General features: G+C 48.4%; 1 protein-coding gene across 1 annotated transcript in view; it reads right to left on the reverse strand.

The window, feature by feature from the left end:
- Positions 1-446: 446 nt before the first annotated feature.
- The window catches only part of Rab43 (RAB43, member RAS oncogene family), a 24,029-nt gene continuing 640 nt past the window's right edge, over positions 447-23,835 (reverse strand). Inside the window, exons 2-3 of the mRNA XM_052719632.1 lie at positions 5,582-5,765; positions 447-3,722 (exon numbers count right to left, since the gene is read on the reverse strand). Of these exons, the coding sequence (XP_052575592.1) occupies positions 3,472-3,722; positions 5,582-5,765 (435 nt within the window). The 3' untranslated portion in view covers positions 447-3,471. The remainder of the gene's footprint in view (positions 3,723-5,581; positions 5,766-23,835) is intronic.

The raw sequence follows: 23,835 nt of genomic DNA on the forward strand, positions 1-23,835 counted from the left end.
TCTGAGTTTGAGGCCAGCCTGGACTATACAGGGACTCTGTCTCAAAATACGAACAAAGAAGAATGCTAACTCTGAGGCCCTTAATGCTCAGTAAAAAGCAAGGCATGATTCCCCCCTCATGGACTGGGCCATCATCATCCAAGAGCCCTCCTCAACACAATCAAAAGTCCCCTGGCAGAGATGGGGTCCAATCTCTGACTGCTTCTAGCTCAGAGGACCCAGGACCAGAGAAAAGGTCTTGGTCAGGCTCTTTTCTCCAGACCAGGCAAGGACAGTGAGGAGGTGGTGCACCCACCTACCCATCCATCCCTTTCTCTAGATCAGACAGAACAGTGAGGAGGTGCACCCACCTACCCACCCATCCTGGAGTCCAGCCTAGGGACTCCATACAGCTGCCCAGACAGGCTCTGGGCTCAGGGGTGACAGGACCAAGGTTGAGCACAGACTCAGTACAGAAATGTTTAATGGTTGAATTGTACACTGGCTCTATGACATATCCAGAAAGGCAACTTTTCATGTTTCAAAAATAGATTTGATAGAAAGACTTACATATTCATAAATAGGTAATGTGAAAATTTCCCCAATGCACATGGCATCCTTGGGCTGGCAATCCTGCCTGTCCAGGCCCTGCGGGGGTGAGTTTGGCTAAGGCCCACCACTGGCAGCATCCTAGGACAGGGGAACCAATTCAATGTGAACCAGGGGCTCCCTGTAGATTGCCCCCAGTTGGGGCCTGTGTCCTTGAAGACAGACTACCACCCAAAAAGACATGGAGCCCCTTCTTGGTACCTTTAGTGGGCCAGACCTTAGTCCTTCACTCTCCTCCTGCTGCAGCCACCCTGGCCCTGCCCAGCCTTTCTGTGGGTACTTCCTGGCCCTCCCCAGCATCCAACCTCCACCTGTTCCTGCTGTTAAGTAACTTTTAAACAAGGGAAGAGATTAAACTCCTGTTGCCCCAGAGGCCCTGGGCTGCTGGCAGCTGGCCAAGCCTGCCCAAGGGAAGGAAAGCAGCTGGTTTTGTTCCTGACACACACTTGCCTGTTTTCTAGTCCTCAAGCCCAGGCTCCTTCTGACAAAGGCCCAGAGGTCCTGAGGTCTCTGGGCACTACAGTGGGACAGGTGCCCTCAGCAGAGGGGCAGAGCCTTAGCACTGCTGTCTGAAGGGATGGCAGCAGCTTCTCTGTAGGAACCAGCTCAGGGCTCAGCCAGGACTCAGGCACCTCCCGGGCCAAAGAATCAGGGGTCAAGGGAAGAACTCGTTCTTGCCAGGATACTGAAGACAAGGCCTGTGACTGAGGTGGGGCCATCTCCCCTCAGAGATGTCCTCTGGGTCACTTGTGGGATTCTGTGCTGTCGATAAGAAGGCAGGTTGGCAGAGAGATTTGGGAGAGGAGGGTCACATTGGCCCCAGACATGACAGTGAGTAGAGAGGTGGCCAGGCTGTGAGGGCCCTGGGCCTGGCCTTCCAGACCTGCACCTGGCAGTGGAACTGGAACCCAGTGAGTGCGAGGGCAGGGTGGTTACCAGGGCAGGGGGTTAGTGTGGGGCTCAAGGAGACTTTGGTGTCTGGGCTAACCTCTTAGAGCAGGGCTGCTCCTGCTCAAGGGCACAGGGCAGGGCCTCAGCCACACCTCAGGGCCTCAGCACCTCGGGACTGAGAAAGGGAAGTGAGGCGATATGACTGTGAATGGAAAAGAAATAATCTTCCTGGTTGCTGGGTGAGCCACAAGGCCACCAGTGAAGAAGGCTCCCTGGGCTAAGCAGGGATTGTTCAGTTCTACCCATTCCATATTAGGCCTTACAGCAGTGGTTCCCAACCTTCCTAATTCTGCAGCTCCTTGCAACTCCTACCCAGGACAGCTACAATGATCCCCACCAGAGAAGCACTCAGAGCTTCAGGCTCTGGTTCACTTAGGCCACCTTCTACCCCACCGTGGCCAGGCTCAGCTAATTCACAGGCTGCCTCCTACCTGAAAGGGGGCCAGTGGGTCCAGCCCTGTTTACATCACAGCTGTCTCCCTAGGCTGCTATGAAGTTGTTGCAAAGCCCTGCTTCTCTCTGGCCCTGTGGCCAGATATGCCTAGGAATAGGGCTGACAGACCAGAATGCTTGAAATGGGAGGCAAGGGTAGGATGCCATCGAGAAGGGAGATGCAGGAAACACCTGACCCATGCTTAGATTAGGCTGAGCCTGACCCAATGGCCGAGGCCGCACTGCTGATGTGGTCTTCCGTATGGGTCTAAAAGCAGTTTATTGTGTGGGCCTGTAGTCTATACTGAGGTGGTGGAAGGGCATAGAACTGGGCAGACTCAAAGGCCAAGGACTACCTTAGAAACATCCCCTGGCTCCATTCCTACACCTGGTTGCTTTTGATCCCTGAGCCCCACCAAAGGACAGCCCTGCCTCCTAAGAACCCCACTTTTCCTTCTGACCCCAGCAGAAAGCACCCGTTAAGGCAGGCAAGGGACCTGTGAGGTGTAAGATGGCCAGGTCTCAGGTCACCAGCACTTGTCTTTTTTGCTTTGAAACTGAAAGCCAGGCCAGGCCAGGCCTATGGGGAGCTAGGAGCTCTGAACTACAGCAGGGAAGGTTTCTCCACCTGAGGCAAGGCTGGCATCCACAGGGCCCTCAACCTCCACCTCTGGGATCCTACCAAAGCCACTGTTTGGTTGTCGTCATTTTTGGTGCTGAGGACTGAACCCAGGGCCTGGTGTGTGCTAAGCATGTGCTCGGCCAGTGAGCTGCCCACCTGCAAGCTGCTTCTTTTTCCTATCTCAACCCTCAACCACACTGAAAGATTAGCTGCTTCGGTAACCTGACTGGCAAAATGTTGGGCCTCAAGCCAGCAGACAGTCCCCAGATGGCCCCTGGCCATGACCCTGCACTTGTGTCAGTGAAAATGAGATGCTACATGGAAAAGCAGAAAAACTCGAGAGATCTTGGTAAGGCAGCGAGCCAGGCCCAGGGAGCCATCTAAGAGCTCCAAGCTGGCAGTGAATGAGGACGCTGCCTCCACCTGAGGAGCTCAGGCTTCCCAGGGACAAGGCTCGGCACCAGTCTGTTGGCCTAATTGATGTGCTTTTACCCTCTGGTTAGAAGCCAGAGAACGACCCGGAGGAACCTGGGGTACCAGCCACATCCCTGGAGAGCAGCAGTCAAGGCAGGAGAATTTAAGACCAGCACATGGGGCTGGGCAGCACAGCCGGCCCGTTTCCCACCGTAGTCTGTGCCGGAAGGCTCAGGCTAGTCCTGGAATGTGAAGAACATGGAGGGAGCAGATGCTGGCTGACAGGATGGTCCACAACCGGCCAATGGCCTTCTGCCAAGGACACCCTACTTCTCCCTTTCTACCCAGCATCCAGGCCAGGGTTGCAGAATCCCTCTAGAGTAGCAGTGCCCTGGAGGTGGGGCTTGACAGGCTAGAGACAAAGGAGCGGGGGAGGTCTTGGCCTGCCTGCCCTGCCCCCCCAATCAGCACCCACAGCCCCAGCTCTCCGAAATGTCCTTGCTGTCCAGCTGGATGTGGTCAGTACTCTTCTCACTGAACATGGGGCCTCCATGCCTCATGATGAGTTCAGTGGCCACTCTGGTGAAGGCCTCCTCCACATTGCTAGAGTCCTTGGCAGAGGTCTCGATGGCGCAGAGGATGTCATAGTGCTCGGCCAAGCTCTGTGCCTCAGTCAGAGGGACCTCCCGGAAATCAGCAAGGTCTGACTTGTTCCCTGTTGAGAAAGGCCAGATAGAGCATGGTAAGACCCACAGGTGCCAGACCAGCACAGATCTACCCAGCAGAGCCACATTAAGAGTCCCAGAGCATGTCCCCTCCACCAGCTCCAGGTAAACATTGCTGGGTGTGGTGACTGGCCCATATTAAAATAGTCCTTTGTTGGTGGTGGTGGATTTTTTTGTTTTTCGAGTCAGGGTTTATCTGTGTAACCCTGGCTGTCCTAGAACTCACACTGTAGTCCAGGCTGGCCTTGAACTCACAGAGATCCACCTGCCTCTGCCTCCTGAGTGCTGGGATTAAAGGTGTGTGCCACCACCTCCTGGCTTAAAATAGTCCTTTTTATTCTAACCTTTTTTAAAATAATGTTATGTGTATGGTGTTGTGCCTGTGTGTATATCTGTGAACCACATGTATAACTAGCAGCCACAAAGACCAGAAGATATCATATTCCCTGGAATTACAATTGGTTGTGAGCCAAAATGTAGGTGCTGGGAAAACTCAGGTCATTGGGAAATGCTCAAAACCAGAGTCATCTCTCCAACCCCTACTTTAATCCTTTTGTTTATTTGTTTGTTTGTTTTTTGGAAATAGGGTCTTACTTGTAGCTGTGGCTAGACTAGAATTTGGTATGTAGACCAGCCTGGTCTTGAACTCACAGAGATCTGCTTGCTTCTGCCTCCTGAATTCTGGGAATAAAGGCAAGCACTGCCACACCCAGCATATTTTAACCATTTTTAAAAACAGTTCTCAGCCAGGCAGCAGTACCACAAGGGGCAGTCGATCACTGAGTTCAAGACCAGACTGGTCTACAGAGTGAGTTCCAGGACATCCAGGGTTATACAGAGAAACCTTATCTCAAAAAGCAAAAAAATAAAAATAAAAATAAAAGAGTTCTCCCTAGGTTGCCAAGGCTAGACTTTCACTTGTTGACTAAAGCAATCGTCCTACCCCTCAGCCTCTTGAGAGCTGGGACAAGTGTAGCCACCAAGTCAGGCTTCCTTTCTTATTTTAAAGCTCTTATGCTCAGCTGGCAAGATGGTTCAGTGGGTGGAGATGCTTGCTGTTAAACTAGGTAACCTGAGTTCAATCCCCAGTACCTACATGGTGGAAGGAGAAAATAGACTCTGTAAGTAGTCCTTTGGCCTACACATGCGCTGTGGCATGTGTATACCCATATACATACACCAGACAGACAGGCAGAGAGACAGACAGACAGATTTTTTAAAATGTAAACTCTTATTCTAGGCCAGCAAGGTGGCTCAGCAGGTGAAGATACTTGTTGCCAAGTCCAATGATCTGAGTTCAGTTCCCAGGACCCACTTAGTGAAAGGAGAGAACTGACTCTAGCAGTTCGTCATCTGATCTCCACACATGCACTGCAGTGCATACATGTGAGCATGTGCTCACAGACACGCTAAGTAAATGTAATTTTAAAATACAAAAGAAAAATTCCTACTCTGTGGCCTCTCGTCTTGTTTTCTTTTTATTATCTTTTTGCCTCTGCAGTGCTGGGGATGAAACCCACAGTCTGGTGCATACTAGCTACATGCTCAGCCACTGAGCAGCGGACCAGCCACACTGAGCAGAAGCAGTGCTGTGTGCAGAAACGCCATGCCTTAGAGCTGGAGGGGCACACGGGCACTGCAGAGCAAACTCCAGCACCCTCTTGCCTTCTAATCTCAATTTTCAGTCCAACTTTTAAACTGACTGCAACCTCTGGTTTAACTTTTGGTTCCTTTCCTGGTCAAGCTCAGCCCCTCCCCGGCAGGCTTGCCCTGTACTGGAAAAGAAAAAGGCAAAGACAGAGAGATAAGACTCGTTCCCAGGCCCCGCCAGTCACCATCTCTAGCTCACCAATCAGCAGCTGCACAATGTTGGAGCCCGCGTACTTCCTCACGTCCTCGATCCAGTGAGGCACTGACAAGAAGGTGCTCCTCTTGGTGATGTCATATGCAAGGATGGCCCCATTGGCACTGCGGTAGTAGCTCTGGGTGATGGTTCGGAACCTCTCCTGGCCAGCCGTGTCCCAAATCTGCAGCTGAAGAAAGGGGTCAACCCAGTGACACACGTCAAAAGGACAAGAAGGGCAGCCCCAGAGCCCCATGCCCAGAACAGTGAGCCCACTGGCCAATGGTGGGTCACAGCAACAGTCCTCGGCAAGCCTTAGAGAGTAACTCAGGGCTGGAGAGATGGCTCAGAGGTTCAGAGTGATGGATGAACAATCCAGAGGACCAGAGTTTGGATCCAGCACTCACTTAACAAACCAGGCATCCTGTACACACCTGTAACCTCATGCTAAGTGGGGCAGAGACAAGAGTGCTGAAGCTTGCTGGCCTTTAGTCTAGCTAGGAAAACTCAAGCCCCGGGTTCAGGGAGAGACCTTGTCACTAAAAGAGCAGATGGGAAATAATAGCAGTGTGGTGATATTGTGTTCCCCAAAATATTGTACACCCTAATAAACTTATCTGGGGTCAGAGAACAGAACAGCCACTAGAGGCCAGAAAATGGTGGCACACACGCCTTTAATCCTAGCATTCCAGAGGCAGAAATCCATCTGGATCTCTGTGAGTTCAAGGCCACATTGGAAACAGCCAGGCACGGTGACTCACGCCTTTAATCCCAGGAAGTGATGGCAGGAAGCAGAAAGGTGATTTATTTATTGACCAATCAGCAACACACTTGACTTACAGACCATCCCACAGCAGACTGGCTCTCCCCTAACTAGGTTTAATGGTTGCGGACCACTAGAGTCTGCAGATGAGGAACTGACCCCAAGGTGCAATAAGGTCAGGCTGGCTACACATTGGGTCTTTTCTGCTGCACGCTCAGTGGGTCCAGGCTGTACAGTATTGAGTCTCCTAACGATTCCACAGTTGGTGGTGAGGAAGCCGGACTAGGGCAGTGGGTACCTGCTTATCTACCTTGGCCAAAGTATGGGGCCTAGGGTCTTTCTCCATCATTTAACAAATGGCAGTGCCCTAGGGTAGGTACCCCCGCTGGGCATGGGCAGTGGAGAGGTGGTATGTACATGTGATTATCCTTGCCAGGGATGATCAAAGAACAAATGGCCAAGAAATTTCTATATTTGATAAAAGATACTGATTTTAAAATGCAAGAAAATCAACAAATTCCAAACAGAAGAAACAGAATAAATTGTAGTAGATCATAGCCAAACTGACAAAAAAAGAAAAAACAAACAAACAAAGAAGCAATTAATTAAATCTTGGCTTCCAACAATGACATCATGAAATCTGCAGGAAAATGGATGGAACTAGAAAATATCATCCTGAGTGAGGTAACCCACACACAGAAGGACAAACATGGTATGTACCCACTCATAAGTGGATATTAGATATAAAGCAAAGGACAACCAGACTGCAACCCACAGATCCAGGGAGGCTACCCAGCAGGGGGGACCCTAGGATGAATGTGGCTTATAATAAGTTTCAATTTTGCCCAATCACTGGGCAAGCTTTACTGAAACATTTCACTATTAGGATAAGAATTTGTACTGTATCAAGCTGATGAAAGAAAACGCTGGCTGAACTTTCAGGAAGGGAGGCTAACATCTTTTTAGATTATGGATTAGCCTATAGAAAAATGTCTGCCATAAATCAAACAGTAAAGGGGAAGATGAATAGGAATCTCACTTACACAACTTAAGTAAAACATAGCTCTCTGAACAGATGAAGATAGGTTTCTTCCGTATCCCAGAATCTAATCAATATTTATATGTATAATTCAGCTATCATTTGGCTTAAAAGGGCTTATTAGGAAATGTTATTTTTACTACTTTCTACAGAGAAAATATTTTCCAGTTTCAAATAACCCTGGACTTTTTAACTAAAACCTGTTTTTATGTTTAAAAAAAAAAGTAAAAAAGTTTGGGAATTCCTAGAGTTATTCCCAAAGCTGTTTTTCTCTGTGTTTAGAAATAAAGGTCCCAGCCGGGCGGTGGTGGCGCACGCCTTTAATCCCAGCACTCGGGAGGCAGAGCCAGGCGGATCTCTGTGAGTTCGAGGCCAGCCTGGACTACCAAGTGAGTTCCAGGAAAGGCGCAAAGCTACACAGAGAAACCCTGTCTCGAAAAACGAAAAAAAAAAAAAAAAAAGAAATAAAGGTCCCTGTTTTATGTAAAATAAATAAATAAATAGTAAAAGTACTAGATAGATAGATAGATAGATAGATAGAAAGAAAGAAAGATAGATAGATAGAAAGACCGACAGATCGACCGACCGATCTAGGCTTCCTGAGCTACCAGAACATCGCACTAGCAAGGCTTCTGTCCTGGATGATCACTTCCTTTTTCATTCTAATGAACACTGGTCATCACCTCCAGAGTAGCCCCATCTACTCCCTCACCCCAGTTTATTTATTTATTTATTTACTTCAGCCATAACTGCCAATACCTACCACACCGACACCGGCCCCCACCACACTGATACCGGTCCCCACCACACTGACACCGGTCCTCACCACACTGACACTGGTCCTTACCACACTGACACCAGTCCCCACCACACTGACACCGGTCCTTACCACACTGACACCGGTCCTCACCACACTGACACTCGTCCTCACCACACTGACACCGGTCCTCACCACACTGACACTCGTCCTCACCACACTGACACAGGTCCTTACCACACCGACACCAGTCCCTACCACACCGACCCCGGTCCTTACCACACTGACACTCGTCCTCACCACACCGACACAGGTCCCTACCACACCGACACCGGTCCCCACCACACTGACACCAGTCCCCACCACACCGACACCGGTCCCTACCACACCGGTCCCCACCACACTGACACCAGTCCCCACCACACCGACACCGGTCCCTACCACTGCACTCACGGACAGACAGCCCAGTAGGGCTTGGCTCTGCACTCTCTCCTGGCACAAGCTGCTTCTCAATCCTTCCCAGCCAAGCCTTCTCAGCTTGCATTTGATGTTTAGGAGAAATTCTCCAGGTTCCTGATATCTAGAGTCGTGTCCATGAACAACTGTGGGGCTTAGAGCACTTCTGAGTCCCAGTGAGGACAAAATATGGGCTCCCAGAGCACACATGCAGAAAACACATTGCCCCTCCTCTGAGACTAAGCAGGGTCAGGCAGGGGAGTTCAGTCCCTTCTTTGACTCTGTAACAGGAAGACTGAGAATCACCATCCTCCGTGGGGGTGGGGCTCCTACTCCCTTTTAAGCTCCACACTTAATGACTCCAGCCTGTGCTGGCCCACAAGCCTGCACGAGCCCGTGATGAAGCAGTACTGTGTGCATCACCAGGCCCTTTCTCAGGACAGGCAGCACTACCTTTGAGCAGTTAGACTCTCCTACCCACCCTTTATCACTTTAGGTAGCTCTTCCTGATACCCGTTCTCCAGTCCCAGGTAGAAGTAACTCTTGTTCCCTTCGTGTTCCTGCCTCTCTAACAACTCATACCATAGAGGAGAGCACTGTATTTCACTCGGGCATCCTACATCACGATGACTGCAGGAGCTACGCAGGGAGCATGACATACAGCAACATACATACACACACACACACACACACACACACCACACACACACTCAGAAACAGGCTGCTGCAAGCTGCTTTCCAGGGATTCATACTTTACAGTCCCATGGAGTAAGTCACAGGCTGCAATAAATCAACCTTGTTTGTTAGGAAGTTCAGTTCCAAGACCTGTGTCCTGTCCTGTCCTGTCCCTCCCAATGGAAAAGGAGTCTGTCCTGAGTAAGCAGACAGTGGAAAGTTCCAGGCTTCTTTGCCTTAGAAGAAAACCTTGGAAAAGTAAGTTCTCAGGGTAAAAACTGAGATGGTCAGACTGACCCAAATACAAGTTCCTGAGCTATTTTTTATGATGTCTTGGGACATGAGTCAAACCAGGAGGTAGGGCTTGAGGGCTCCTCCTCCAACCAGCCTCCTTTGCGGTGCCATCCTCTAGGGAAGAGCTCAGCTGCAGGTTCTGCCATGCTGCGGAAGCTGCCATCGGGTATACTAACTGGTGATAGGCAGCGGTCACTCCACGGAAGAGCACCAGGTGGGCAGGTTCACTCTGCTGTCTGCCGTCCTTCTGCTCTCTGGCTAAGAGCTGTGAGCAGGTGATGAAAGTTTTCCACGGCTGGGGTCTCCCCCGACCCCCTTCCCATCCCCCTAGGCTGGAATGGCAGCCTTACATCTAAAGCTAGTGGCCTACTGCTCGGGGCTTTAGTAGTCAAAGGCTCATGTCTCCAGGTCCTGAGGTTGGAGGCTCACTGCTCTGGGTTTAAATCACCAGTGGCCACATGGCAGCTACTGTAACCCTCAGTCTCCCCCAGCTTGCATTACCCTCTGGAATGAACCTCAGTATCGGGAGCCTTAGCTCCTACAGCGGGTGATGTCTCAGCTGTCAGGCCAAATGTGTCGATGTGTCGAGGACCCCTGGACCTTAAGACTTGGCAGCTCAGGGCTGGAGAGATGGCTCAGAGGTAAGAGCACTGGCTGCTCTTCCAGAGGTCCTGAGTTCAATTCCCAGCAACCCCATGGTGGCTCACAACCATCTGTAATGAAATCCAGTGCCCTCTTCTGGCCTGCAAGCATACATGTAGGCAGAACACTGTATATGTAATAAATAAATACAATCTTATAAATCAATCAATCAATCAATAAACCTGGCAGCTCCTCAGAATTCTTCAAGCAACTGGAGCTATGAGTTTCCCATCTCTGGCTCTTCAAGGCCTCCTACCCTTCTTCACCTTTGGCTCTCTGGCCCCTCATTTGCATCTCTATTCCCATGTTTCTATCCTGGTCATTCTCAGGGACTCTTCAGCCACCCTCTTATCGCCACTGCTGCTGCTGCTGTCACTGCTACCACAGCTCAGCCCACTCTACTAATAGCAATGATCAAAAGTAGGCAAGAAAAGACCCTTCAGACCGAATGTCACAAGCCCAGGGCTCAGCACTGAGAGTGTCCTGTAGCCGAGTGTGAAAGTGAACTGACGGCCTTCTTAAACAGGCAGAAAGGTGTTGTTCCAGGGGTCTCGGCACCATCATGGTGCGGTCCTTCAAATAACCCTCAATCGCAGGTCTCCCGCTAAGCCAGGGGAGTGTCCCCTTCTGTCCTGGGTGAAAACGGCTGCCAGAGTTCATCAAGACGGGGATGGCAAACGTCCAGTGCACGCTGTCTGCAGCAGTCAAGATGGGCTCATGCCTTGGAGTTGGAGGTCTGCTTGGGAAGCCAGCAGCTGTGGCTGCCGCTTGGCTTCCTCGAGGAATCTGTCAGTGTTCAAATCAGCATGGGAGCCGTGAGGCCAATCAGAGCCAGCTTCGTAGCTAATAATCCTGTGTTCAAGGTAGCCAGGGTACCAGGGAAGCGCTAATGGCGGTCAAATCAGGTTAGTCCTCAAATCTTAACTTATTTAAAGGAAAAATAAACTTTACAAAAGGGTGCTTATAACAAAGGCCTATTATCACCATTGATAGTGCGTTAACTGTATTTAACAGTGCTGGACTCTAACCCAGTGCCCAGAGGCAGGTCTTGATCTGATCGAGAAAAAGTGAGGACTAGAAAAGTGAAAACACCTTGACCTGGGGACGTCAACTGGAGGCACACAAAGGGGGGTTGAAAGGAGTCATATCAGAGGGTGATGCTGACCGCCTCTGTATCCAGAATTCCTCCACTCCCTCAACACGGTAGTCAAGGTACAGCATCAGAACGTACTTTAATCCCTGCTGCAATGTGGCTCCTGAATGGGAATTCTGTGGCAATGCAAAGTAGCATCTGCCCACGTGACAGAATAGCCATGTCAGCTTTTTGCGGTTTTCCTCATCATACTCTGGACAGCGTCAGCCCATCTCACAGCCACACTAAGAAAACAGGTCCATGATACCTTGAATCCAGACAGGCAGAACTCAGCACGGTACTCAGAGCTATCAGTATTTCTTTTTTTCTTTCTTTTTTTTTTTTTTTTTTTTTTTTTTTTTTTTTTTTTTTTTTTTTTTGGTTTTTCGAGACAGGGTTTCTCTGTGTAGCTTTGGAGCCTGTCCTGGAACTCGCTCTGTAGCCCAGGCTGGCCTCGAACTCACAAAGATCCGCCTGCCTCTGCCTCCCGAGTGCTGGGATTAAAGGCGGCACCGCCGCCGCCGCTGCCGCCACCAACTGGCTAAATAATTTTTATTTCATGTGCATTCATGTTTTTACTGAATGTGTGTATGCATGAAGGTCTCAGATCCCCTTGAAACTGGTGTTAACACACAATTATGCATTTCTTATCTGTCACTCCATGATCAATCTTTCAGAGACAAGATCTCATATATTCAGGCTGGCCTTGAACCCTCTTCGTAGCCAAAAAAGGACCTTGAACTTCTTTCTGATCCTCCTGTCTCCATCTTCTGAGTCTTGGGATTACAGGCATTTGACACCATCCTAGTTATATGCAGAACAGGGAATAGAACCCATGGCTTCATGCATGCTGAGCAAGCACCCTACCAACTGAACTACACACCCAGCTGCAAGATTACTCTTTGCATCTACAGTGTGTCACAGGAGAGATGCTGTGGCAGTGGTATTCCAAGCCTGCCGCCCTAGCCCTTCCCACCCCCCTCACGGTGTGCAAGGCTCCCACAGCTTATGGAAAGCTTTTTCAGTAAATCTCCTCAGTGAGTTACATCTCCCACAAGAATCAAACCCTTGCCTGGACGTGTCCTTGATGGGTTTGCCTTAGGCAAACAAGTCCTGTCTCAGTTGCTTACAATGGGCTGACTGCTCCCAATACCCTTTCTTCCCTTTGTAGAAGCTCAGACCACCCACCTACCACTAGCCGAGGGGCTGCAGCACTAAGGGGTGAGCCTGGACCATGGGATCCCTCCCAGGCACCTGGCCCAGGTCAGGTGGGCACCACGGGACCAGGACAGCACCCAAGAGAGAGGGCTGTAAGTTCCACATGTGGTTTGCCTATCAGGAGAGCCTTTTGTGACAAGAGCAGCATTCTTAGAGTCTAGGCCACAAGTTCTATCCTACATGGTCCTCAGGGCTTCCACAGTTAAGTCTCTAAACTCAAGCTCTCTCTATCACCAGGTAAGGTGATTTTATTTTATTTTATTAATATGGAAGACTGAGCTAGGACCTTGTGCATACTAAGGAAGTTGTTCTAACACTGATCTGCATTCCCAGTTTCCCAGACCTCCTTTTTCTAGAAGAAAACACAGTGGACATGATGCCAACAGAATTGACCTGGCCTAGGAGCAGCCCATCTCATACCACTCTCAAGCTGTGCCCACACTTCCTACAGTGTCTCTATGGTCTGGTACATATATGGCCATGACAGCTGAAGCCCCTTCTATCCCCCCTCCTTAGGAATACTCATCCATTTTTCAGGGTCTCCTCCTGTCTCCAGGACCCTGGACAAGGTGGACTGCTGCCTCCTCTGGCCTTGTCCAAGCATGCAGCATACATCTCTACATGCCCATGACAGCTACGGCCACCACAGGGCCCTGCTTTATAGCAGCCATCTTCACTATCAACACTCTGCCCTGTCTTGCCCTGTTTGCGCCAGGTGTGTCCATGGCACTGGCTCAGAACCTCCAGTCTCCACAGTGCCAGCATTAAGAGCGCTGCATGCCGGGTGTTATCTGAGACGAGGGCCTGAAGAACAGAGACTGTTTCTCCTGTACCTTTCCTCTTGGGGTCTGGACACTGAGAGAAGGCAGGTACTTATGGAACCATGACCAAACCACGAGCCAGTCACAGGAGAACTATTGGGAGCTGAAGTCCCAGCCTCTTCAACAAGTACAGGGAATCCACAGAGCACCGGCCAGGTTCCCTGTGTTCTTCCCATCCCTCGGATTTCAACCGGCCCACCGCTCCAGCAATGGTCAGCCCGAAACCTTGGAAAGATTACCTTCCCTTCAGTGCTCAGAATGGAACCCTGGGCCTTGAACAGGCCAAGCCCAGGCTCTACCAATGAGCTAGTCCAAGCAAGGCCATGGCTCTCAACATACAAGAAGCAAAGTCAGAACTACTGAGTTAGGAGTTTACACTGAAGCATTTGCCCTGGCACTCAATAATAAAATTAGTTTCCTGTGTGGTTCCTTCCACGTATTTCACAGAATTTTCATGTACTTCCTAAAAATTTTTTTCTACATATTTCACCTAAATACAAACATAGAAGATGTTAACAAGTCATAGCTACCAAACTGATATTTATTCTGACAACTGTAATTTATTGGGTTTGGTCATGAAATTAGTATACGTAAGAAGGAAAAAATTCAGTTTTCCATTGAAACGATACAAAGAGTATTTCTAACTTTAAAAAATATTGTTTGAGGCAATTTGAGTTTGAGGCCAGCCTGGTCTACAGAGCAAATTCCAGGACAACCAGGGTTACACACAGAAATTTCATCTCAGAAAAAAATAAACAAATAAAAAATATTGTGCTGGGAATTTAGGTCAGTGATAGAGTGCTTGTTTAGCATGCATGGAGCCCCATGTTCAATTCACAGCACCACAAAATTAAATTTTAAAAAAGTAATTTGGCTCTGTGAGTTCGAGTCCAGCCTGGTCTATAAAGCGAGTTCCAGGAAAGGCGCAAAGCTACACAGAGAAACTCTGTCTTGAAAAAACAACAACAACAAAAAGTAATTTGGGAGCTGGTGGAAGAGCTTGTTAGGCCCTGTGTTTGTTCCCATGCACCAAAAGCTCACCGGTTTCTACATGCCTCGGCCGCAACAGTGGCAATCAAGTGGTTGTTTAGTGTGAAATGGCAAGACTTCTTTCAGGAGTCCTTCAGCGTCCTCACAGACAGCAAACTGCTGCCAGGGACTCTCCTTACACTGTTCAGGTCTGAATATTAGGTCCCCAAAGGGGACCCCTGTGTGTTAAATAACTGGTGATCAGCCTGTGGCACTAAGGGTAGGTGCTTAAACTTTTAGCAAGCAGAACCTGGAGAAGGAAACTGGATCATTGGGGACATGATTTGGAAAGGATATTGAGCTCTCTCTCTCTCTCTCTCTCTCTCTCTCTCTCTCTCTCTCTCTCTCTCTCTCTCTCTCTCTCTCTCTCTCTCTCTCGTCTTCCGCAGCTACCTGCTCCCAGATGCACTGTTACCAGCCCAAAGCAACCCAGGAAATCATAAAGAAGCTTCTAAAACTGTGGCCCCGAACAAGCCCCTACTCCTTTCATGTTGATTTTATCGAGGCGTTCTGTTAGTGATGAGAAGCTAAGCCATGCCTGTGGGCTGGAGGCCCAAAATCTCTCAAGTCAAGACGCCTTAAAAAGTCCCCTTAAAAAGCAGCCACTTCAAAAATTAAAAGGGGCTGGAGAGGTGGCCCCGTGTTAAGAGCACTTGCTGTTCTTTCCGAGGCCCAGGTTCAGTTCCCAGCACCCACAATGCTGCTCATAACGTCTGTCACTCCAGTTCCAGGGGACAGAACACCTGCTTCTAGCTTCTGCGGACGCCAGGCATGCAGATGGTGCACACACATGCAGGTAAATATTTGTACACGCGAAACAAAAATAAATAAATCTTTTAAAATGTAAAAAGAGCCAGGCATGGTGGTGCATGCCTTTAATACCAACACTCAGAAGGCAGAGGCAGGTGGATCTTTGTGAGTTCAAGGTCAGCCTGTTCTACACAGAGAGTTCCTAGACAGCCATAGTTACATAATAGAGAAACTCTGTCTTTAAATTGAAAAAAAAAAGGGGGGGGGGATGGGACACATTTAGTAAAAGTCTGCCACAGCCCATTACATGTCAGAATTGTCTTCAGGACCTAGGTGTGCCCGCTAACCTAAAGTGGACCACCTGGCTATCTTTCACTTTTTCCAGTGCTGGGAATGGAACACGGGCAAGCACACTCTGGCAATGAGCTATACTTAACCCTAGAACTGGTTTTGTTAGTTTGGCGAATTGTTTGGTTTCTTGTTGTTTTTTTTTTACATTTTATTTATTCTTGTGTGCAGGAAAGGGATGTGCATGTAGAAGTCAAGACAACTTTTGGGAATAAGTTCTTTCTTCCCATGCTGTGGGTCCTAGAGATCAAACTCGGGTCATCAGGCATGGTTAGCAAGCGTCTCTATCCACTGAGCCATCTCACAGACTCCCACTGGTTGGTTTGTGAGACAGGGCCTCACCAAGTTGCCAGGCAGGCTTGAACTTTCAACCCTCTTGCCTGAGGCTTATGAATAGCTGAGATGGCAGGCTTGTCCAATCAGACCTGAAAAGGATCCATTCTCGAGGTTTTTACATGCGTTCATGACCACAGCGATGCCATCACAAATATGGACTGTTATAGACAGCTACAGTGACCCATGCCTTTAATCCCAGCCACCCAGGGGCTGAAGCAGGACAATCCCTTGAGCACTGGACCAAACCAGGCTAGTCAACATAAATCCTGTCTCAAAAATAAAGCTGGCCATGGGAGCATAAGCCTTTAATCCCAGCATTCTTTAGGCAGAAGCAGGCTGATCTCTGTGAGTTCCAGGCTTGTCTACACAGCCAGTGCCAGGCCAGCAAGGGCTACACATAAGACCCTGACTCAAAAAAAAAAAAAATATTCATACATACATATATATAACAGATAGATATAATTATAAATAATTAGAGTAAAAACAAATATATGGCCGGGCGGTGGTGGCGAACGCCTTTAATCCCAGCACTCGGGAGGCAGAGCCAGGCGGATCTCTGTGAGTTCGAGGCCAGCCTGGGCTACCAAGTGAGTCCCAGGAAAGGCGCAAAGCTACACAGAGAAACCCTGTCTCGAAAAACCAAAAAAAAAAAAAATTCATATATATATATATATATATATATATATATATATATATATATATATGACTGGAAAGTATAGCAATGTGACTCAATTTTTGACATCACAGCCTAGAACTTAAATGTTTTGATGGGTACTATTCCTTTCAGGGTTGGCTCCTTGAAATAGTGGTTCTAAATGGTCAATCAGCTGTGACACTCTACATCCAGAATCTTTTTTGTAACCTGGTACTTTCTCTTTTGGCAGGTTTTCAGGGGTGGATCTGATGATTAAAAGGAGTTACAGGCCACTAGGGCCTGCCACTGTGTTAGCAGTTCTTTGGTCCAAAATGAAGCCTGATGCTTGGTGGCTCACATTAGCATTTGGAAGGTTGAGACAGGAGGATCACAACATTGAGGTCGGCCCAAGCTACAGAGTAAATTCTAGGTCAGCCAGTTCTACATAACAAAAATAAAATTAAATTAACAGAAAAAAAAGGGCTGGCCATACAGCTCAGAGGTAAAGCCCTTGCCTGGCACGCGCAGGATCTTGGGTTCAATCCCCAGTGTTGTAAGTAAAAAGAAGCACCTCTCAAACATCACACTGAGGGTTGGCTCTCCCTTTTTCTGTTCAGGAAGGGGAGGACTCCAAGACAAAGTGAGACAATTAAGGGTAGAAGAGGCCAGGTGTGGGCAAGCTTGTAATCCCAGCTCTTAAGACAGGAAGATTGTTCCAACTTTAAAACTACCCTGGGCTGTACAGCAAGTACAGGCCAGCCAGGGTGACACAATGAGACCCTGTCTCGTCCAATGACAACAAAAAAGAGAAGATATTTTTTTTTGTTTTTTTTTTTTTTTGGTTTTTCGAGACAGGGTTTCTCTGTGTAGCTTTGCGCCTTTCCTGGAACTCACTTGGTAGCCCAGGCTGGCCTCGAACTCACAGAGATCCGCCTGGCTCTGCCTCCCAAGTGCTGGGATTAAAGGCGTGCGCCACCACCGCCCGGCAAAAGAGAAGATATTAAGTGGTATCTAAGAAGCTATTAATGACAAAGGTCCTTACTCATGAACTCAAAGAGGGTTAGCAGTTCTTTATCTAGCAGGATTTGGTTGGTTTCTATTGCAATATGAATAAAGCAGTTTGTATTCAACATTAGTCTAGAAGACAAGTTTTCTCTCTTATTCGCAGTGGTCATTTTCAACACTGACCAATTCATTTGAATTAACAAGGATGTGTTTATAACAAGCACCCAGTATTACAATGTTGAAACAATATTGCTAACTAAAATATACAATGCAAATGATTTATGATGAGCAGATTTTATTTTTTAATTTTTGCTTTTTTTTTTTTTTTTCAAGACAGGGTTTCTCTGTGTAACAGTCCTGGCTATCCTGGAACTCACTCTGTAGACCAGGCTGGCCTTGGACTCACAGAGATCTTCCAGCCTCTGCCTCCCGAGTGCTGGGATTAAAGGCGTGTGTCGCCACCGTCGCCACCACCCGGCTTATTTTTTTAACTTTTAAATAATACTTACTTGGGGAAAGGGAGCACATGTGTGTCACACAAGTGTGGAGGTCAGAGGCCAACTTTCAGGAGTTGATTATCTCCTTGTACCATACAGGTACCAGGGACTGAACTTGGGTTGTCAGGCTTGGCAGCAAGCACTATATTCTGAGCCACCTCGCTGGCCCCATGACCAGATCGTGCACCGATCCCTCACGTGTTGATGGTGTACTTACTGCCAGTGGTGGAGGGCACAACACTACAAAGACAAAAAAGCTCCCGACTAGGAGCAGAAAGGCTCTGGTTCAAGACTTGCCGCACCCAGGCTGCCTTTCCTCCCTCTGTGGAAGGAGGCACCTCCCACAAGAGTGGCTGTAAAGATCAGACGGAAGGAGGGGTGAGGAGGAGAGCGGTGAAATGGGTCAGACGCACGCACGCAAGCATTGCTCCTCCTGCTGCTGACCTTTACACACATCTACGCCCCGAGTACCCAAAGAAACCGCACGAGAGCCAGATGCGGTAGCAGACACCCAAAATGCCAGCTCGGGGGAAGTGGAGGCAGAAGAATCACAAGTTCAATGTCATCCTGGGCTACAGAATAAGACTTTCATCAAAAAAAAAAAAAAAAAAGACGGGCGGTGGTGGCGCACGCCTTTAATTCCAGCACTCGGGAGGCAGAGGCAGGCAGATCTCTGTGAGTTCTAGGCCAGCCAGGTCTACAGAGCGAGATCCAGGACAGCCTCCAAAGCTACACAGAGAAACCCTGTCGAAGGGGGAAAAAAAAATTTTTTTATCAAAAAACAAACGGGAAGGGAAAGAGAAAACTTCCCCATGCCACTTCCTCTCTCAGGTACTGACATACCATCACTTCCCATTCTGCTGACAGCCCACCAGGGGAAAAGCTGCACAGGCATCTTGGAGAACAGTAAGTTACAAGAGGTGCCATCATATGCCCAAGGTAATATGTGCTCAGCTGAGGGCTAGCTTGCCTTGTGGCTGAGGCTAGCCCCCCCACCCCCCCCCTCTTCCCACATGAGCACTGCCTGAGGACAGTAAGAATCCTCAAGAGGCAAGGTTTAGTTTACAATGAGGATGGTGACCACTGGTATCAAGAACAGATTTCTTCAGACAATCACCGTGACCCAGAACATCTCTTATCTAACAGTCCTTTTGCTATTTCTGAGCAGAACCAAAAAGTCAAATTGATTTTATCCAAATAGAAAAGGCACGGATGAAAAGCCAGGTCCTAGACAGGAAGAACTGGGAAGGCAAACAAAAAAGTCGGGGTTGAGTGTGTAGCTTAGTAGGAGAGCACTTGTCTAGAGCGCACGGGCCCTGGACTCCATCACCAGCACAGACACACCCTTTTAAGCCCTCCTTACTCCTGCTCTGGGAGTAACAGGAGCAGCTATGAAAACAAAGTACATTAATAAGGCCAGGAACAGCTTGAGTCAAGGACAATGAGCTGGAAGTCCTGGTCAAAGGCACAAATTCCATGAAGAAGTTGGGCGGTGGTGGCACACACCTTTAATCTCAGCACTTGGGAGGCAGAGGCAGGCAGATCTCTGGGAGTTCAAGGCCAGTCTGGTCTACAGAGCAAGTTTCAGGACAGCCAGGGCTACACCGAGAAACTCTGTCTCAAAATAGCAAAAGAGAAAAAAATAAAAATAAAAGAGAGAGAGGAGGGGTGGTGGTGGTAGTCTCTACCAAGCGGCCAGGAGGCCTGACAAGCCAGTAAAGGGATGAGATCCTAACCAGGCTCCCTGTGCTTGGGGCCTTGTGTACCTAGTGATCTGCAAAACCAAGTTTACATAACAGGCCTTTGTGCTGCCCACATGAAAGGAGGAAGCAGCGGTGGGAATGGACTATGTCTGGAGCTGAGCTCTCCTAGCGGGCAGTGTAGCAGGGAGCAGGGAGAGCTGAGGAGAAGCAAGCTTGCCATCCCTGGTCATCCAGAAAGGAATAGGGCAACAAAAGCAACCATCAAACAAACCCTTTCACTCGCCTGCATTCTACAAACCCTTTAAGTCTTTGAAAACTGTGCAATTTGAACCATATGAGTAGATCACCTATTCAAAACGAAAAGGAAGAGAAAAAAGCTAGGAAGGGCCAGCAAGACGGCTCAGTGAATAAAGGTGCTTGCTGCCAAGCCTGGCAACCTGAATTCCATTTGAAGGACCCACATAGTGGAAAGAGAGAAAGGATTCGTGCAAGTTATCCTGTGACCTCCACAGGCCTACTGTTGCAAAAGTGCACGCACAGACATACATTAATAGTAATAATAAATAAATATTTTAAACATAATTTTTTAAAAAGCCAGGGAAAATTGAATTGCTTTCAAGCATGTCCACAGGTTTTCAATAACCTTCACAAGTAGGTGAGTGGTCAGTCATTAGTCCCATTTCTGAGATTAAGAAGCCTGAGGCTCCAAGAAAGAACTCTAGCTGGAAGGGCAGAAATAAGACCTAAGCCTTCAGGCTCTTGGCCTGCTGTTCTTATTCAGACTCTCCAATCAGAAAGACAAATAGCATTCAGATTCACATGCTATATCCAGTCCTCAGACCCACAGTCAAACAAACCCAGGACACCTCAAATGACCATTTAAAAAGGCATATAAACTTTCACAGCAGCTTGTGTGATCTGATTGGGCTATTTTTTTTTAATTTATTGTGTGTCTACGCATGTGTGTGTTTGTGTGTGTGTGTATGTGTGTTTGTGTGTGAAACATGCACACATATACAGAGGTACACATGTGCCATGGCCCGTGTGTGTGGAGGTCAGGGGTCAACTTTCAGAAGTCAGTTCTCACCTTGCACCTAGGTTCCAGGATCAAACTCAGGCAGCTGGACTTGGACTTGCTGAGTCACCTCACTGCCCCTGAGTGGGGCTATCTCAATGTCCCTATTAGCTGATAAACACCCTGAAATATTCCAGTGCCAACTCTTATTATTAAAAACATTTATAAGATTCCAAAGTAAAAAAAAAAAAAAAAAAAAAAAAAACAACTAGTTATGGGCCGGGCATGGTGGCAGCACTCACCTTTAACCCCAGCATTCAGGAGGCAGAGGCAGGCAGATCTCTGAGTTTGAGGCCAGCCTGGTCTACAAAGTGAGTTCCAGGACAGCAAGGACTAAACAGAGAAACCCTGTCTTGAAAAACAAACAAACAAAAAACTGGTTATGGTGTTAAACACCTGTGGTCCCAGCTCTTGAGAAGTCGAGGCAGGAGGATCACAAGTTCAAGGGTATCCTCGGCTACCTAGTGAGTTTGAGGCCAGCCTGGACTACATGAATCTCTGTCTTGACAAAACAGAGAGAGAGGAAAAAAAGCCCAAGAGCATACTCTATTCACAGTGAGTGCACTGGTTCATCGGGTTCATCAGCTTCAGAACCTTGGGGCCACCTTTCCAGGTGCAGAAGGAATCAGAAAGTAAGCATTGTACCCAGAAGCCAACCAAATGCAGAGTTCAGATCCTGGTTTTGTCCCTGAGTTAACAGGAGACACCTCACTTTCCTTGGCTTCAGCTTCCTCTATAAATATTAACCAGTAAACAGGCATACCCTGAACACCATGTGTCTGGCACTGGCCAGCTGGATCTCTGTGTCCTTAAGGAGCTTATCTTCAACAGGAAGAGACAAACAACCCAGGTAAGTTCATGTCTAGGTGAGTGCTGTAAGTACACAGACAACATGGGGAAAGACCTGGGAGGTAGAGAGGACTCTGCGGGAAAGCAGTATTCATGGTAGAACCTGATAATAAACTATCAGTCACACAGGGACCTAAGGACACATTCTGACAAAAAGGGAGGAGACGCAAAGATGGTAAGGCAGAAACAACCTTGGCATATCTAAAGAAGAGGGCTAGAGAACAGGGTTGAAGAGACAACAGGCCCATCTCTTCAAGGAGGAGAGTGCAATGGTTGTAATGGGAAACGACTATAGCAAAAAAAAGAACTTGATTGGATCTGTTACTTTCAAATTTCCATTTTAGCAGACCTCTCTACACAAACAGGTAAAACTGAAACACAGAACTGAATAAAAATGGGTTTGCTCTGACAACTGAAACACAGAACTGAATAAAATGGGTTTGCTCTGACAACTGAAACACAGAACTGAATAAAAATGGGTTTGCTCTGACAACTGAAACACAGAACTGAATAAAATGGTTTTGCTCTGACCTGTTGGGAAGCAAACCTTCTTTTTTTTTTTTTTTTTTTTGTTTTGTTTTGTTTTTCGAGACAGAGTTTCTCTGTGTAGCTTTGTGCCTTTCCTGGAACTCACTCTGTAGTCCAGGCTGGCCTCGAACTCACAGAGATCCTCCCGGCTCTGCCTCCCAAGTGCTGGGATTAAAGGCGTGCACCACCACCGCCCGGTGCAAAGCCTTCTTCTTAGCCTTCCCAACTCCCTCCAGGGTACTTCCAACCTCAGAAGAGCTGGAACAGTGGCCTGTCTCTGAGATTCCTCAAACTTACGAAGCCAGAACCAACACACATACACTCTGCCACTCACAGGTCCACGAGGCTGCCTCCTAAGAGGAAAATCTGGAGTGACCACAAGGAAAAGCAATAACAAGCTGCACGGTCCTGTATTGCACAACCGAAGTTCAAGTGCACAGTCCACTCAGGGCTGCACTAGATGACCGGTTATCTCCACAGGTAAACAGGAATACTGCCCCCTCCTTGACCGGTCAGCACAGGGATCCACTCACACTGGGCTCAGGCCAACAGTCTTCCAAAAGGGAACCATTCTCCTTCTGCTCAGTTTTTCACACTGCACTTTGAATGCTGACTGCTGGCATTATCAGAAGGTACAAACTTGACCATGAACACACTCCACCCATGTCAGCCCTTCCCTGGCCACCTGCTCCAAAGGGATGGTCCAAAACTAAAAGCTGCCTGCCTGCACCTGGCCCTTTTCCACCTCACGGAAACCAAAATATACCGAAACCCAAAAAGACTGTTTAAAACCTTACAGGCAAATCTCTAGAGGCACAGTGGTCATAAAATGATTGTTGACTTGCTTTTTTCTACACCATGGGATAGGAGAGAGGCAACACCCAGAAATTATCCCAACTTTATAGAAACAAAGAGCTAAGTATCCCAGCCAAGGGCAACAGAGGGCAGGCCTACAGCCACCCAAATAAACACAGCCACAGCAGCAACAGGGTCAAGAGACTCCCATGCCCGGGCTTCACTTCCTGAAAACACAGGGCAGCCCCCACCCGGTACTCCTCAGAGCTGTCTTGAAGATCCTTGTGAAGTTGAAACCATGAAAAAAATGGCAAAGGATTTCTGTTGAGTGCAAGTCGGGAAAGTTACTGAGTGCTTCTGTGAGCAAGAACAAAGCTGTGTCCTGTCCAGGATGCTACTGTTAGGGAGGGCAAACACCTGGGTTAAGAAACTGATTTCATTCATCACAAATATTATTTATCAAATCATTGCCAGGACATTGTGGCAACCACATCCTGCTGTTTCTCTGCTGGGGTCATTGCCAAAGTTTGGTTCTCTCCCCCATCTTCCGGTATCTGTGAAGTTTTCGGTTTCTATCAAACCCCAGCTGGGGAGGCCCCCACCCCCACCCCGCGCTGGCCCTGGCGGAGTCGAGTTCCACCACCAGGTCCATAAAAGAGACTGCAAGGAGGCGTGGCCGTGAGGAAATTCTGACAAAAACTTTTGGCCCTCCGGTCCTAGCAGCCACTACTTCCTGGTCCCTCCCGGTCACGGTCACGGGGATGTCGTTATCTGGCTGAGTGCTCCCCAGAGAGCCGCGCAGGGGAGGGTCTGTCCTGGCATGCGCGGCGCTCACGGAACGGCCCGCAGGTTGCCTTGCACCGCAAGTGATTTCGGAGGAGTCCCCACGCCGTGAGCACGGGGGCAGGCTTCCT

The sequence above is a fragment of the Peromyscus californicus genome, unplaced genomic scaffold, assembly GCF_007827085.1.
Source record: "Peromyscus californicus insignis strain IS unplaced genomic scaffold, ASM782708v3 Scaffold_6__1_contigs__length_162567912, whole genome shotgun sequence".
In the NCBI taxonomy this organism is placed as follows: domain Eukaryota; kingdom Metazoa; phylum Chordata; class Mammalia; order Rodentia; family Cricetidae; genus Peromyscus; species Peromyscus californicus.